General features: G+C 36.7%; 1 protein-coding gene across 6 annotated transcripts in view; it reads left to right on the forward strand.

Moving 5' to 3' along the window:
* The window catches only part of tmem184bb.1 (transmembrane protein 184Bb, duplicate 1), a 13,671-nt gene extending 6,921 nt beyond the window's left edge, over positions 1–6,750 (forward strand). For 4 of the 6 annotated variants that reach the window (XM_079815501.1, XM_079815500.1, XM_079815499.1 and 1 more), the window contains exon 10: positions 5,848–6,750. In XM_079815501.1, the coding sequence (XP_079671627.1) occupies positions 5,848–6,044 (197 nt within the window). In that variant the 3' untranslated portion in view covers positions 6,045–6,750. The remainder of the gene's footprint in view (positions 1–5,847) is intronic. The other 2 variants (XM_079815502.1, XM_079815503.1) reach the window with 1 other exon arrangement.
* Positions 6,751–14,376: the final 7,626 nt, after the last annotated feature.

Raw genomic sequence — 14,376 nt, forward strand, 5'->3', positions numbered from 1 at the left:
CACTAAATTACGTTTTATTATTTGCAGAAAGCCCATACTCAATTCTCCCGCTCTCTCCCACTGAAACGGACTCGCACAGAAATGTGTTATCAAAGCTTCTCTGATGATTTTATTAGTTAAATAGTTTAGCAACTTAAAAGCTACATGACATTTCTCCCTAGTGAGGGAATAACATCGCTGTTCTTGAAGCAGATAAACTTACAGTTTCAATATTAGTAGAGAAGCTGCTGCCGAACAGAGAGAGATGCAGACTCGGGTAATTCACATACTCTCTCTCTCTCTAATAACTCACTGTATTAATAACTGCATTTGTCTGATATCAATGGCTCAAGCCTCCGTTACGAGCTCTAAAATGACATTTTGGAATTAGCAACGGAGATGTGGAATGGGATGCATAAGAAATTTGTCCTGCACACAAGAAAATTTTAAAGGGGGAAAAAAACTTACAAATGTCTAAATAATGTTTGGTGTGGTAACCATAGTGAAAAAATTGACAAAAGTAATGAACAGTTGTAACGGCCCTTACCACCTCAGGTGTGCATTTGTTTTTATTTTATAATTCAGTGGCTCTGGGTCAATTTTTCCTTACTTTAAAGCTGCAGTCCATAACTTTTTTTTGCTTAAAAATTATCCAAAATCAATTTTTGAGCAAGTAAAAAACCAGCCAGTGTTCAGTGCCCGATTCACACCGGTAAGCTTGTAATAATGTGTTATAACTTGAGTGGAACTGGTGGATTTCCATGGGATATTTGAGCATGTCTTTGTGTCATTACGTCACGTCTGTACACATAAAGAAGGAGTCTGGCTAGTAGGCTAGCACATGTGAGGATGCTGCAGGTGGCGGATCATTTATCAGCCTTTTCTCACAGCAGCTGGAATAATTAAACGTATCATTTTTATGGCGGATTGTAATCCAGAAATATCCAAACGTGACAACTGGAGATTCACCCATAGACTAAAGCACAAGATTAGACTGTACAGAAATTGAAATCTACAGGTAACGTTAATACACACTAAATATGCTGTATAGTATGTTGTTAACATTAACAATTTGAGTTTAAGTATAACAATAATAATAATTTACACAGTTTGATGTGATGTGAGCTAAGCGATCGTTAGATTTAATCACCGTTGGTAGCGCGATTCATTGTTACATTATTTATGCTTTTTTTACTCATGTTCTCAGATGATATTTTGCGGGGAAAATTCTTATTTTGGTCGTACTTCAAGACGTAGAATCTGTGATTGTGAAGTACAGTATCCACACCGGTGCGTTAACAGCCTACACATAACAACTCAAAACATGAGATTCATCCACTCTGAGGAGCCGTGCCGATGCACAACACACGTAAAGATGGTAATTCAACAAATAACTGCAATTGCAGGTTTCAAAACAGAGATGGCGACAAAGAGGCAAAACTTACGGCAAAAGTACGGTAAAAAGTGTCAGGAAAAAAGCTTTATAAGTAATGTTTTTATGCTAACGTTTTGAGAACTTTATTAAAGAGCAGATCACACTGAACTAGGGCTGCAATAAACGATTATTTTAATAATCGATTAATCTAATGATTATTAGAACGATTAATCGGCTAATCGGCGATTATTGTCATTTGCATCGATGACTAATCAGTAAATTTTGAATGGTTATTCAGCTTTTTCAATTAGTTAATACATTGAGTTATACATATTCTAACTATAATATATACAAAAGAAAATCACATCAGTTTTTGAAATGGTTGTTTTAATTAACTTTGAGCCAAGTTCTCAGAACTCAAATCACACACAAATGCTCTCTAAGCATTGTTTAAATATTCTGTTCTCTTTCAATTGAAAAAATAAATAATAATAAACAAAAACTAGCTGCATTACAGATAAAAAAATAGATGTTTGAATGTAAACATCTCTTGGCAGCAGTATTAAGAGCTTTATTTGTAAAACAATAATAGGCCCACTGCTTTTCTTAGAATTGAAACAGAAAAAGAGGACATTTACTTCAGGACACAAAGAATGGTAAAAATATGAATCTGCAAATAACATTGCAGACAAAAATGACATAATATTAATCTCTTACATGACAATTGAGCTGACAGATTCTCATTCACCTTTTAATTAACAATATGAAAAAGTAACTGACATGATATTCTTCCTAACATCGCCTCTTGTAAGTCTTCATGCATATGAACAAAATACAGGCAAGTGATGAGACTATAATACCTAATAGTGTTATAATAATAAAAACAGTCCTGACTCCAAGCTTGATCAAACTTTATTCTATGCTAAATAAATCATAACATTACTGTAATTATATTATTATTGTTAATATTATTACAATTATTAGTAGTATTGCATTCTCTAATAAAGAGATTTACCGCTTGTTAGTTAGTTGTTTCCTCTTTAAGTGCTCCAACATGCACGTCGTGCTCCCGTGAAAAGTTTGGCCTTGCACGTCTCAATCAGCTCCTGGTTCAGTGGTGAGGACACGAGTCAATGGGCTGATCCCTGATCAGTGCCCTGATACTGAACCAGAGCTGATTGAGACGCAGCCTTAGTTTGAAGTTTTGTGAAACTTTACCACATCTTGCTAGTTCAGATTAGTTTGCCGTTTCCGTCATTCGCGCTGTTTTCTTAATCGACTAATCGTTTCAGCTCTACACTGAACAAACATCCTATCAACGTTACTGGAAGAGCGTTGAGAGAACCTCAACACAACGTTAGCGTTTACAGTAGTGTGTGCATTGGGTCAAATGCAGTAGGTCATCTATGTGTTGTATACTGTGCGTGAGTTTACAACCCCAAATCAGAAAAAGTTGTGAGAGTATCGAAAACACAAATAAAAATAAAAAGAAGTGATTTCTAAATCTACTTTGACTTGTATTTCATTTCAGACAATATGAACACAAAATATGTCATGTTTTGTCTGGTCAACTTCATGTCATTTGTAAATGTGCATCCTTTCCTGTCATTCAGACCTGCAACACATTTCAAAAAAAGTTGGGACAGTAAAGCATTTACCACTTTGTAATGTTGCCATTCCTTTTCACAACACTTAAAAGACGTTTAGGGACTGAAGACACCAAGTGATGAAGTGTTTCCGGTGTAATTTTGTCCCATTCTTCCTGCAAACAAGTCTTAAGGTGGGCAACAGTACGGGGTCTTCGTTGTTGCATTTTGCGCTTCAAAATGCGCCACACATTCTCTATTGTAGACAGGTCGGGACTGCAGGCAGGCCAGTCAAGTACCCGTACCCTCTTCCTCCGCAGCCAGGACTTTGTAATGTGTGCAGAATGTGGTTTTGCATTGTCTTGTTGAAATATGCATGGACGTCCCTGGAAAAGATGTCTTCTTGAAGGCAGCATATTATGCTCCAAAATCTCTATGTACTTTTCAGCATTAATGGTGCCTTCACAGAAGTGCAAGTTACCTTTGCCAAGGGCACTGACACAACCCCATACCATGACAGACCCTGGCTTTTGGACTTGTTGCTGGTAACAGTCTGGATAATCCTTTTCTTCTTTGGTCCGGAGCACACGGCGTCCATTTCTCCCAAAAAATACCTGAAATACTGATTCATCTGACCACAGTACACATTTCCACTGTGTGATGGTCCATCCCAGATGCCTCCGAGCCCAGAGAAGTCGACGGCGCTTCTGGACACTGTTAACATAGGGCTTCCTTTTGGCACAGTCAGGGGCGTCACACCCGTGGGGGATGTGGGTGTTTTAACACCCACACTTTTCCCGGTGGGAGGGTTCAACACCCACACTTTTTCTGCAGTTTTCCCGCAGTTTTGCACAAACGCTTTAGGGATGCCACAATTCTCATTATAATAGTAAACCGTTCGGTATGGCATTCACGGTTTAATAAGCGCTTGAATTGCGTTGTTTTTGTTGTTTTGTTTTTGCAGTCTGTCTGTGAGTCTACGCGCTGATATGAGCAAATATCCAATCACTATACACAGTGCTAGACACGCTTGCAATGCTGGTGTCAGAGAGTTATACTCACGGAACTATAGTTATTCACAATCACGAAATTCATTATTTGCATGCCTTTTAAAGCCTTGCCGGTTATTCGCGTGCTTATGCACCGTTTTAACGCGCAGAGCGCGCACTAAAAGCCTGTCAAACACTTGATTATTGGACTAAGTAGTCTTACTGTGCTAATAGTGTCAAATACACACAAGGTTAACATAAACACATTCGGTTATGTGTAAAGTGAAAGTAAATTTGCGTGTGTCATATATTAGATGCACGTCTTAAATTGACAGGAGCGCAGCCCTTAAAGGGACAGTTAGCCTCTAAAATTATGTAATTATTTACTCATCTAATGTTGTTCCAAACCTGTATTAATTTATTCTGTTGAACACAGACGGCTGATGGTAGCCATTGACTTCCATATTATTTCCTACTATGGGGACTTTAATGTTAATAAATCTACAAAAGACATAGAAAAGCACTCTCTGTTCTTGACTGAAAAACATTAATACAGTAGCTTTAATAAGAATCAATGTATATTTTATAGTGAAGTTTATGTAGTGTTTTATTTTTACATCTATTCATTAAATTTCATACTTAAATGCTGCTGTAAAGCTCTGAGCTGCCAGTGTAAATCTTTATATATTTATTTTATATTATACTATACACTAGGAATGTGTACAAGGTTTTTTTAAGTAAAGTTTTAAGTTTTTAGTAAGGTTTTTTCAAGTCTTTTAAGCATTTTTTTTCTCCTTAACCTCTTTCTGTTCCCGTCGCCTAAGAATAGAATAGCAAAAAACTGATGTGACTAGCCATCAGAACCCAACCGAACACTGTGGTTTAAAAAAAACAGAGGTATGTATGTATATATATATATATATATATATTTTAACCACAGTGTTAAAAAAAATATACATATAAGACAAGATTGTATCTTGTATGTTATACCTTTTGTACCCTTCTGTCATTGTATTCATCGTTTTTATTGTTAACAAACAAACCACTTTCATCCCCCACACTTTTGAAAAGCTTGCTACGCCTCTGGGCACAGTACAGTTTTAACTGGCATTTGTGGATGTAACTACGTATTGTGGTACTTGACAAAGGTTTGCCAAAGTAGTCCTGAGCCCATGTGGTGATATCGCTTATAGATGAATGACGATTCTTGATGCAGTGCCGCCTGAGGGATCGGAGATCACGGTTGTTCAGCTTAGGCTTGAGCCCTTGTCCTTTACGCACTGAAATTCCTCCAGATTCCTTGAATCTTTTAATTATGTTATGCACTGTTGAATGTGAAATATCCAAATCTCTTCCTATCTTTCTTTGAGGAACATTGTTTTTAAACATTTCAATAATTATCTCACGTACTTGTTGGCAAACTGGCGATCCTCGGCCCATCTTTGCTCCTAAAGGATTAGACCTTTCTTGGTTGCTGCTTTTGTACCAAATCATAATTACAATCACCTGTTGACATCACCTGTTTCAAATCACATTATTTAACCATTTTACCTCATTACTAGCCCTAAATTGCTCCTGTCCCAACTTTTTTTTTAAATGTGTTGCAGGTCTGAATGACAGGAAAGGATGCATATTTACAAATGACATGAAGTTGACCAGACAAAACATGAAATATTTTGTGTTCATATTGTCTGCAATGAAATACAAGTCAAAGTAAATTTAGAAATCACTTCTTTTTTTTTTTTTGCGTTTTCCATACTGTCCCAACTTTTTCTGATTTGGGGTTGTAGTATATACTGCAGTAGAGTAGCAGGGTGAAATGTTAAAGCCATGCTTTTGTCAAGATGTTGTTTATTTGATTTGTCCTTTTGCTGTATATTTTGTGAAATCTCTGCGTCTTCCTCTCTCTGTGTCTCAGGTCGCTGTGCTCCCATGAGCATCTCCAGCAGTCTGAAGGAGACGATGAACCCGGGCGACATGCTCCAGGACGCCATCCATAACTTCTCTCCGGCGTATCAGCAGTACACGCAGCAGAGCCGAGCCGAGCCGCTGAGCCGCTCCAACAGCAGCAGCAATGAGAAAACACTGCTGCTCAGCTCCGACGACGAGTTCTGACACGCACACGCTACACACACCCGAGTGAGGGATCATGAGGATGCCCATTCAGATCCCGCGCTTACATTGTAAACGTAAGACTTACAAATCCATATCAATGAATTCAAATTCTAATCATATTTTCTAAATGAGAGTTTGAATAAAATAACCTGAAATGAAAGACCCACATTTCCAGACGTGCGTTGTGCATCACAGATTGAGAATCAGTTGTTTAATCGAATTAAAACTCAAGTTCTCGGCTCGTAAAGGTTTGCTGCTCATGCAGAGCGTCTGGAATCACTCACTCCTGAAGGTTTATCAGCGGCAGGAGTCAGAGAGACAGATGATTATGAATCATAATGATGTGCCATATATCCACACAAACACTCTTCTCTGCACTTTCGACATGTGTATTTCAGGGTAACGTGAAGATTTATTTAAGGATCTAGATTATAAACTGCTGCATAATAAACCAGGAGCAACTAGTTCATGACTGAATGCCTTAAACATGTTACACACACTCTCATGTGATTGGCTGGATTGTAAACTTTACCGTAGTAAATACCTGCAGTTTTGAATGAAGCGATGTAGTTTGTCTTTTCATTTCCTTTTCACTCTTAAGTGCTTTCTTGCTGTTATATTCTTTCTTTCTTTCTAAATGAGACTGAAACTTTTCCTCAAGCTGATGTAAAGATGAGTGAGATACAGATTAAACCGATAAAATCAGAGATAGTTGTGTGCTTTGATTTATTTGAGATGTGATCTTAATTTATACTTTGGTCTTCCTCTAATAATTGTCCTCTATAATTCTTGGGTGTCTAATGTTTCCTTTCCATTCTTATTTTCTGTGATGATGATTATTAATCACCACTGAGAAATACAGCTGAAATTTTCTGAAAGGAGACTTCCGGTCGCAATTACTCTTCGTTATAATTACTCACTCTTAGCATATGTTAAAGTGCAATTTACGTCTTAAGGGAATTCCCGAGGGTATGGAGGGCACACAGCCCACTAAATTCACAGCAGAGGCACTGCAAGAAATGTTTAGCCTCCCTGAGCCCCCGCTTCTTGCCCCCGAGCCCATCGTTTGACATTGGGTCAGCGGCCGTGGGCGTTGGTCATATGCTTTCACCGTTTTCAAGAAGGACATTCTACAGAAGGCCACCCAAGCCAAAAAGATCAAATTCAAAGACAAGACTGTCCATATTTTCCCGGATTTCCCTCCTGAGATATCAAAAAACAAAGCAGCATATGACGTGAAGCGAGTGTTGAGGTTCTGAACGGATGTGAAATATGGGTCTAACCAGCTTTTGGATCACTCACAACGGTATTGAACACAATTTTGATTTGCCAGCTGATGCGATGGAACGGAGCATAATGACCCCTTAAAGCTGCAATATGTAACTTTTCCATCCGCTAGAGGTCGCCTATTCAAAACAAAGGCGTAGTTTGATGACGGCACGTTTGAACGCAGACTCTTGGGACATGTGGTCTTCACCTCACAGCCGGTGGGAAAGAATTGGGACAGGACTCGGGCAGAAATCTTCCTGATGGATGTGATTATCAACGAGGAACCGCTGGAGCGATTGTTCATAAGATGAACACAACACACGCCTCGCGAGCAGCGGGACTTTTATTATGCCACAGTCGCCACTTCCGCTCCTCCGCTACTCTGTGCGTTCTCTCTGTGGCTGCTATGACACTTGTTCACACTGCAGTGAGAGTAAAGCGTTTCTGCAGAATAAAACCAGAAACAGAGGGGAACGCGAATATGATGTCATCAACAGGCCACGCCCTCACACGTCCCGGTTCCTCGGGTAAAATAGCAATTTCTCACGATTTATAAATAGTTGGAAACATTTGGGACATTGCAAGTACTCAACAGAACAAAATATATAACGCTGGCCTAGTGGGTTTTAGATATATTACTGAAAACATTTTACATAGTGCAGCTTTAAGAAAAGAGGACACAAACTGTCTGTTAAGCTACAGCTGTTCTGTTGTGCGGAAGTGAAAAACCTCTTCGTGGACCTCTTGTGGTGTAATAGCGATGAAAATGAGTGAGTTTGTATATACAAACAATATGTAAAGGTAAGTATATGTGTAATAATTTGTAAATTGTTTGTAAAAAGGTTTGTACTGTTTCAAAGTTTAATTCATTCACTCTTTGCAGTGCTCATTTTAGGATGCTTTTCTCTTGTGGATTTGTTTCTGCGCATTTTTGGTTTTGTTTGGATGTCATCTTTCTGTTTTTTTTGGCTCCCTTTTCTTACATATTATGTCTCATCCATTAAATACAAATACTCTGAGATATGTTAGCTGGATTTGCAAGGCTGTCAATAATCCTGTTAAACGCAAGTCTTAAATCACCTGAAGAGCCTAAGGATAGACTTTGTTTTTTTGCAAGAAACGCATCTTTGTCCTGCTGACCACTTCAGATTAAAGGGATTGGATCTCAGTTCCGTCTCGCTTTAAACCTTAAATACCCTTGTACTACAGTGCCCATTTTTTTGCAATGCGTCATTCCCACCTTCCTTGATGGATGGGCCTTTAATATTTGGCGGGAACATGGCTTAGTTATGTTTGGCCAACTATACATAGACAACAATTTTGCATCCCTCACTCAACTTCAAGAAAGATCTTCCAACTCCCATTTATTTAGATATTTTCAGATATGGAATAAGCAGTTTTCTAACTTTCCCTTTTTGCCACCTAAAAATACTTGAAGATATATTAGACCATCATACATCCTTGAAAGGGGCTATTTCTAAGATTTTTACTGTAATTAACACAAAACAATCCCCCTCAATGCGTCCACTGAGGATTTTCAAAATGGAAAAGATTTGGTTTGCATGGAGACAAAAACTCGAGCCCTTTTCTGAAATATTTTAAGGAGACAAGGACATCCATTTGAATGGTTTTACGGTAAGTAAAAAAAATTAATTCTCCCGTTTTTCTGTTTTATTTACCCTTCTTTAGTTCATCTAATGTCTTTGTCATACATGCCTGATTTATATATATATATATATATATATATATATATATATATATATATATATATATATATATATATATTATTTATATTATGTTATTTTAACTATTATTTGTTAATCCTAAAATGAACAAAATAAAAGAAAAAAAAAAAATCTGAAAGCTATTAATCAACTTATGAAGAGTGTGTGTAATATCCGAGAAGGATTTCAGTTACAGTTGAAGCATTTACACCATCTCAAGTATATAAATTTAAAAATAAGATACACCTCTATAGGACAAACAAAGTCATCTAAGAAATAAAAATAACAACTGCTGCTGATGTATTTCACTGAGATTGTCATTTAGTGTTTTAAATCTGTTTTAAGTGATCTTTATTTCCTGAAATAATTATTATACAATCTGTACACAAACCTGCCAAGTAAACAAAAAATATGTAAATCGATAATTTTGAGTTTTAATCATAATTTGTCTGGCTTGGTGTCATTGATTATACCATGTATATTATTATTATTATTATTATTATTATTATTATTATTATGCTTGTTATATCAGATTATAGTGGTTTAGTAGATTAGCTGACAGAAAGAAAATGATGACTATCACAGTTATTCTTCATAAAAAGACCTTTAAGAATGAAACGGAACTATTCTATTCAATTTAGTTTTTTCCGTTCCTCTGCTTTGTGAACTAAAACAATACTTTGTACCTTAAAGTGTCCACAGGAGGACGCAGGTAAGTTCATTCGTGCTCATTTCATCGTCAGTCAAATATTTACTTTCGGTTTTCCTCATAAGATGGCGCAGAGTTCAGGTAAGATTTTACTTTGCAAAGTGTGTTGCATCTTCTTTTATCCATCAGAATTAATGTTTTAGAGTCAAATGATCATCTGGCTTAATCAGTAAACTGTATTTCATTTGTTGGTTATACTTAAGATGTGCATTTCAGATGAAGACTTGGTTGTGCTCAGTCGTGTCTAGTGTGTTTTATTTTTTTTTACCAGACATTACAAAAACAGCCTCGAAAACGAGTGTCAGAATCACAAGTTAACCGGAAAACAAACGTGTTTACATATTTTAGTTTTGATTCTAAGGAAGGTTTTTTTTTTTTTTTTTTTTTTACTAGATCTCTTCATTTAACCTGATAAACCTATTTTTGTCATCGTGTTCTCCAGATTCACTCAACAGCTCTTGTTTGTGTTGTTGTGTTTTGCAGTGGGCAGACGTAGTCCATCGTTTGAACGCCCCAACAGTAAGTAAATGATTTGATGGCAAGAGCAAAGTGTGAAATCACAACGGTCCCGTTGCTTCCGTCCTCCATCAGCACATCTTCAGGGCTGCCTCAGCACTGCTTCCAGTGTGAAACAGGTTGCACGATTGTGGAAATAAACCGACATTGGGATATTTACTTTTCTGCGATATAGGGGAGAGCAGGGCACAGCCTAACGCATTTTGACTTCCTCAGTTTGTGTAAATCCACTTGGGGTTCAGAGTATTTTTTCCCACATTAATTTCACTGGTCTAGTACAATTATGTGGTTTAGTTTCATTAATACAGTGTTTACGTTTTTCTTGATTTACCCCGAAAGAATGGAAGTGAAATGTGACAACATGCCCCATAGGTGGAGTACATTATAACATGACCAAATGAACGTTTGTTACCTGATATAATAAAAAAAAATCCAAGACAAACTAAAACGTTTTGTCAATAAAATTCAATTATTAACTTTTCCAAATAAAAGAATTCTCGAGTTTGACAACATCGCTATACAGTTATACTGCATATTTCAAAACATAATAATAATGAATAATTTCTGAACATTGACTCTCTGTCATTATTCACCTTTTTGGTTTCTCAATATAATTCATAAAAGTATAGAATATAATGTCATATTTCTAATAGGGGCTCAGTGTGACAACATGCCCCGCCTGCTCCACTGGGATTAACCCCGACTCGTGTCTTCTGCTGTTAGATCAGCATTAAAGAACTATATCAACTGTTAGCAGATATAAGATTACAATAATATCAGATTTGTCTTATTTTAAATAAACACAAAAAAACTGAGATGAAAAATGAACTTAAGTAAGAAATACTTTTGCTATGTTTAAATAAAAGTTCATTGATATCGCCCAAAGATTTTTTAACTTCGACGTAATTTGTTCTCTAAATAATGTTGCTATGGCAACTAGTAAATATGCTAAGTTTGGTCATCCTGGCGTGTGTGGAAAGTGTTAAACCGTGTGTTACAACTAACCCCGCGTTAGGTTGTGCCTCACTCACCCGTATAGAAACCCCACTAAAATTCGTAAAATTCATTTTTTATTGTGATTTTTATTAAATAATATTACACAAAATAAGAAATATATTGTTAATTGGCCAGAGGAGAACTGGAAACCCAACTGAGCCTGGTTTCACCCAAGGTTTATTTTTCTCCAATAGGTCACCTAATTTTTGGTTTTGGTTTCCTTGCCACTGTTACCTCTGGCTTGGCATGCTCAGTTGGGCACATGAAATGTTCCAACTAAATATCCAAATAAATCTAATTACTAAACTACTTTATAACCTAAATTACTGATCTAATGCCCACATTGTCACTGTATGATAATTGAAATGAGCTGATGACATCACCACTTTCTCCAGAATGGCTATACGGCTGAATACAATGTACAATGTTGCATTATTTTCCTGTTTAACACTGTGAAGCTGCTTTGAAACAATCTGCATTGTAAAAAGCGCTATATAAATAAAGTTGACTTGACTTGAAAGTTGACTTATAAATGTTGCTCTGTAAAATAGGAATTTGAGTACTACATTACTATATTACAACTGTAAAGTAGTATTCTACTAATTTTAGTGGTAAACCATCACACTTTTATTTTGATGGGTTGCTGGCTAAAGGCAGGCAAACACAGTGTGATTTTTGCAGTTTTTTCACCCAGTAAATCGCGGGGGATTGTGTAACCATATGCTTCTGTAGTTCGCGTTGTGGATATCAGTGAAGAACGACAGGAGAGCGTCGGATTGGGTCTGCATAGAGAATGTATTTTTATATAGACAGCCGTTACAACAGCTTCAGCTCACATTTAAACTGCCAACAAAAATAACATTCCAAAATATACCAATCCACAACAATGAAACATGTATGTTGAATAAATATGATCGTACATCTGTGAATAACAAAATAAATGAATAAAAACAACTTAAAGGGTAACTTCAGCGATTTAGCATTAGGCTTTGTATCAGTAGAAAGCCGGTAGTATATTCAAATGATGGTACTTTCCCCCCTCACATCCCCCTGAGACGAGAGAATCATGCATTTTATTTCTGGAAAAAATTCTTAGATGATGCAAATATCGTCATGAGGCTAGAGACTACAGCAACTAGATGGAGCTGTTGCGCATGTTATCAACCCGCCCACAGCGGAGGGATCTCACTCACAGAATGTAAATGAGCACAGCCGCTCGGCTCGGGCATTAATAACAGAGCGATGCGGAGCAAAGTGAGTGCTTCAACTTTTCAATGAATTCCTGTGAAAGTTTAGCTTCCATAGGACCATGAACTGAAAACGCGCCAGACTGGACACACGCCATGAATGAAAGCCGCGCTTACCTCAGCTCTGCTCAGCTCTTCTCGTGATGAATGAAATCTGACTCCTGCTGTGTCTGTGCCTGACTTTCGTTTGGCTCACTCACACTTTATTGAAAAGACAAGTTCAGTTTTTAATTGTAGTGTCTATTCTCTCACTGAACTAAATTATTTTATTACTATGAATATCAAAACGACTTTGGGGCAGTGCCGCGGTGGGCAAGTGATAACCAGTAGCCGTGGCTTTGGGAGTGGCCTCGTAGGGCAGCGAAGCAAGTGCATTCTGGGAGTTGTTGTCTTTCATCCACACAAGACAAAAATACATTTTCTGTCTTTTCTCAGTCTAGAAGGCACCAAATTCAAAAATAATTTCACATTTCTACTGCATAAATGACCCAGTTTAAATATACATTCATCTTCCCAGCGCTGTAGTGCCCCTTTAAACATTGTTCAACCATCACCTCCTTACAGACCCTTTTTTAATATATTTTTAGACACTCTGATTTAAACAATTGTAGAACAGAATTAAATGTATATTAACAGGAAAATGTTGTGAAATAAAACTATTTTAACCTTGTTACACCCTCAGTGAGTGATATTAATTATAGACGAGCCGAGTACATTACAAGCACCTTCCGATAATTTTTAACCGTGGCAAGAAGAATCACACTGTGTCCTAGCTACACTGTAAAACCTAACAAGTTGAGCTAACTCATTTAATTTGAGGAAACTGATTACCTCAATTCAATTGAGTTTAACAAACTTAATTGAAGTAAAGAAAAACTGTAGTTATGAGTACTCTGAACTTATTTTAATTGAGTCCACTAAACCAAAGATATTTCTTAATATCCAATTAAGCTTTACACTGCATTCAAATACTTTGTACAGCTAAAACTTCACTATAATGAGTAAAACAACAGAAATTACAAACTTTAAATGAACTCACAATAGTAGCTCACAATAGTACACACAAAGTCAAACCCAATGAGTTAAGCAAAATCATTACATTTGAGGAAACTTATTACCTCAAATAATTTGAGTTTAAAAACCAACAGTTATGAGTACTCTGAGCTTGTTTCAGTTGAGTTCACTAATAGAATTTTTAAATGATTCTTAATATATGTTGCAGTTGAGTAATTAAGTGATTAATTAAGTGATGATTGAGCATTAATTATGAACACCTGTTGATAATGAGCAGAATCACAGAAGGAAAGAGAAACACAAGCACTACAATTGACTTAAGCCACAGCTTTAGATGAAATAACAGAAGATAAAAGACATTTAATCTCTCTAGATCTCAGCAGAGGAGGATTAAACAACTCCACAAACAGCACTACCAGCTTCACACATTACTAACCAGACTGACTTTATTTCTGTCATTTCTGTTTTAATGAAAATAATGGTTTAATTGAAGTCACCATGATGGAGATTAGTCTTTTCTTTAGTTGGGCCTTAAACACGTAACATTTTTTTTTCTTCCTCTGGCTGCTTTAACTGTGTGTATAGAAAGCACATTTGTTATGGTAAGAAATGCCAAGAGAAAATGTGATTAGGTGATGTTGGCTATACAGTGATGTTGGTATAATCATCATGTGGTGGCTTAAGTCACTGATCTCACTCAGAGTCTTATGCTCTGGTTATAGCGGTATTGTGTTCTTAATGTTTGTATTATTCATAATGGTGCCTACGTGATTCAGCGAACAAAACAAAAAAATTATAACATAAACCAGATACACCTCTATAACCAGAGCTTTAGACTCTGAATGAGATAAGTGATT

This window comes from Gobio gobio (genome assembly GCF_949357685.1).
Source record: "Gobio gobio genome assembly, chromosome: 1".
Classification (NCBI taxonomy): Eukaryota; Metazoa; Chordata; class Actinopteri; order Cypriniformes; family Gobionidae; genus Gobio; species Gobio gobio.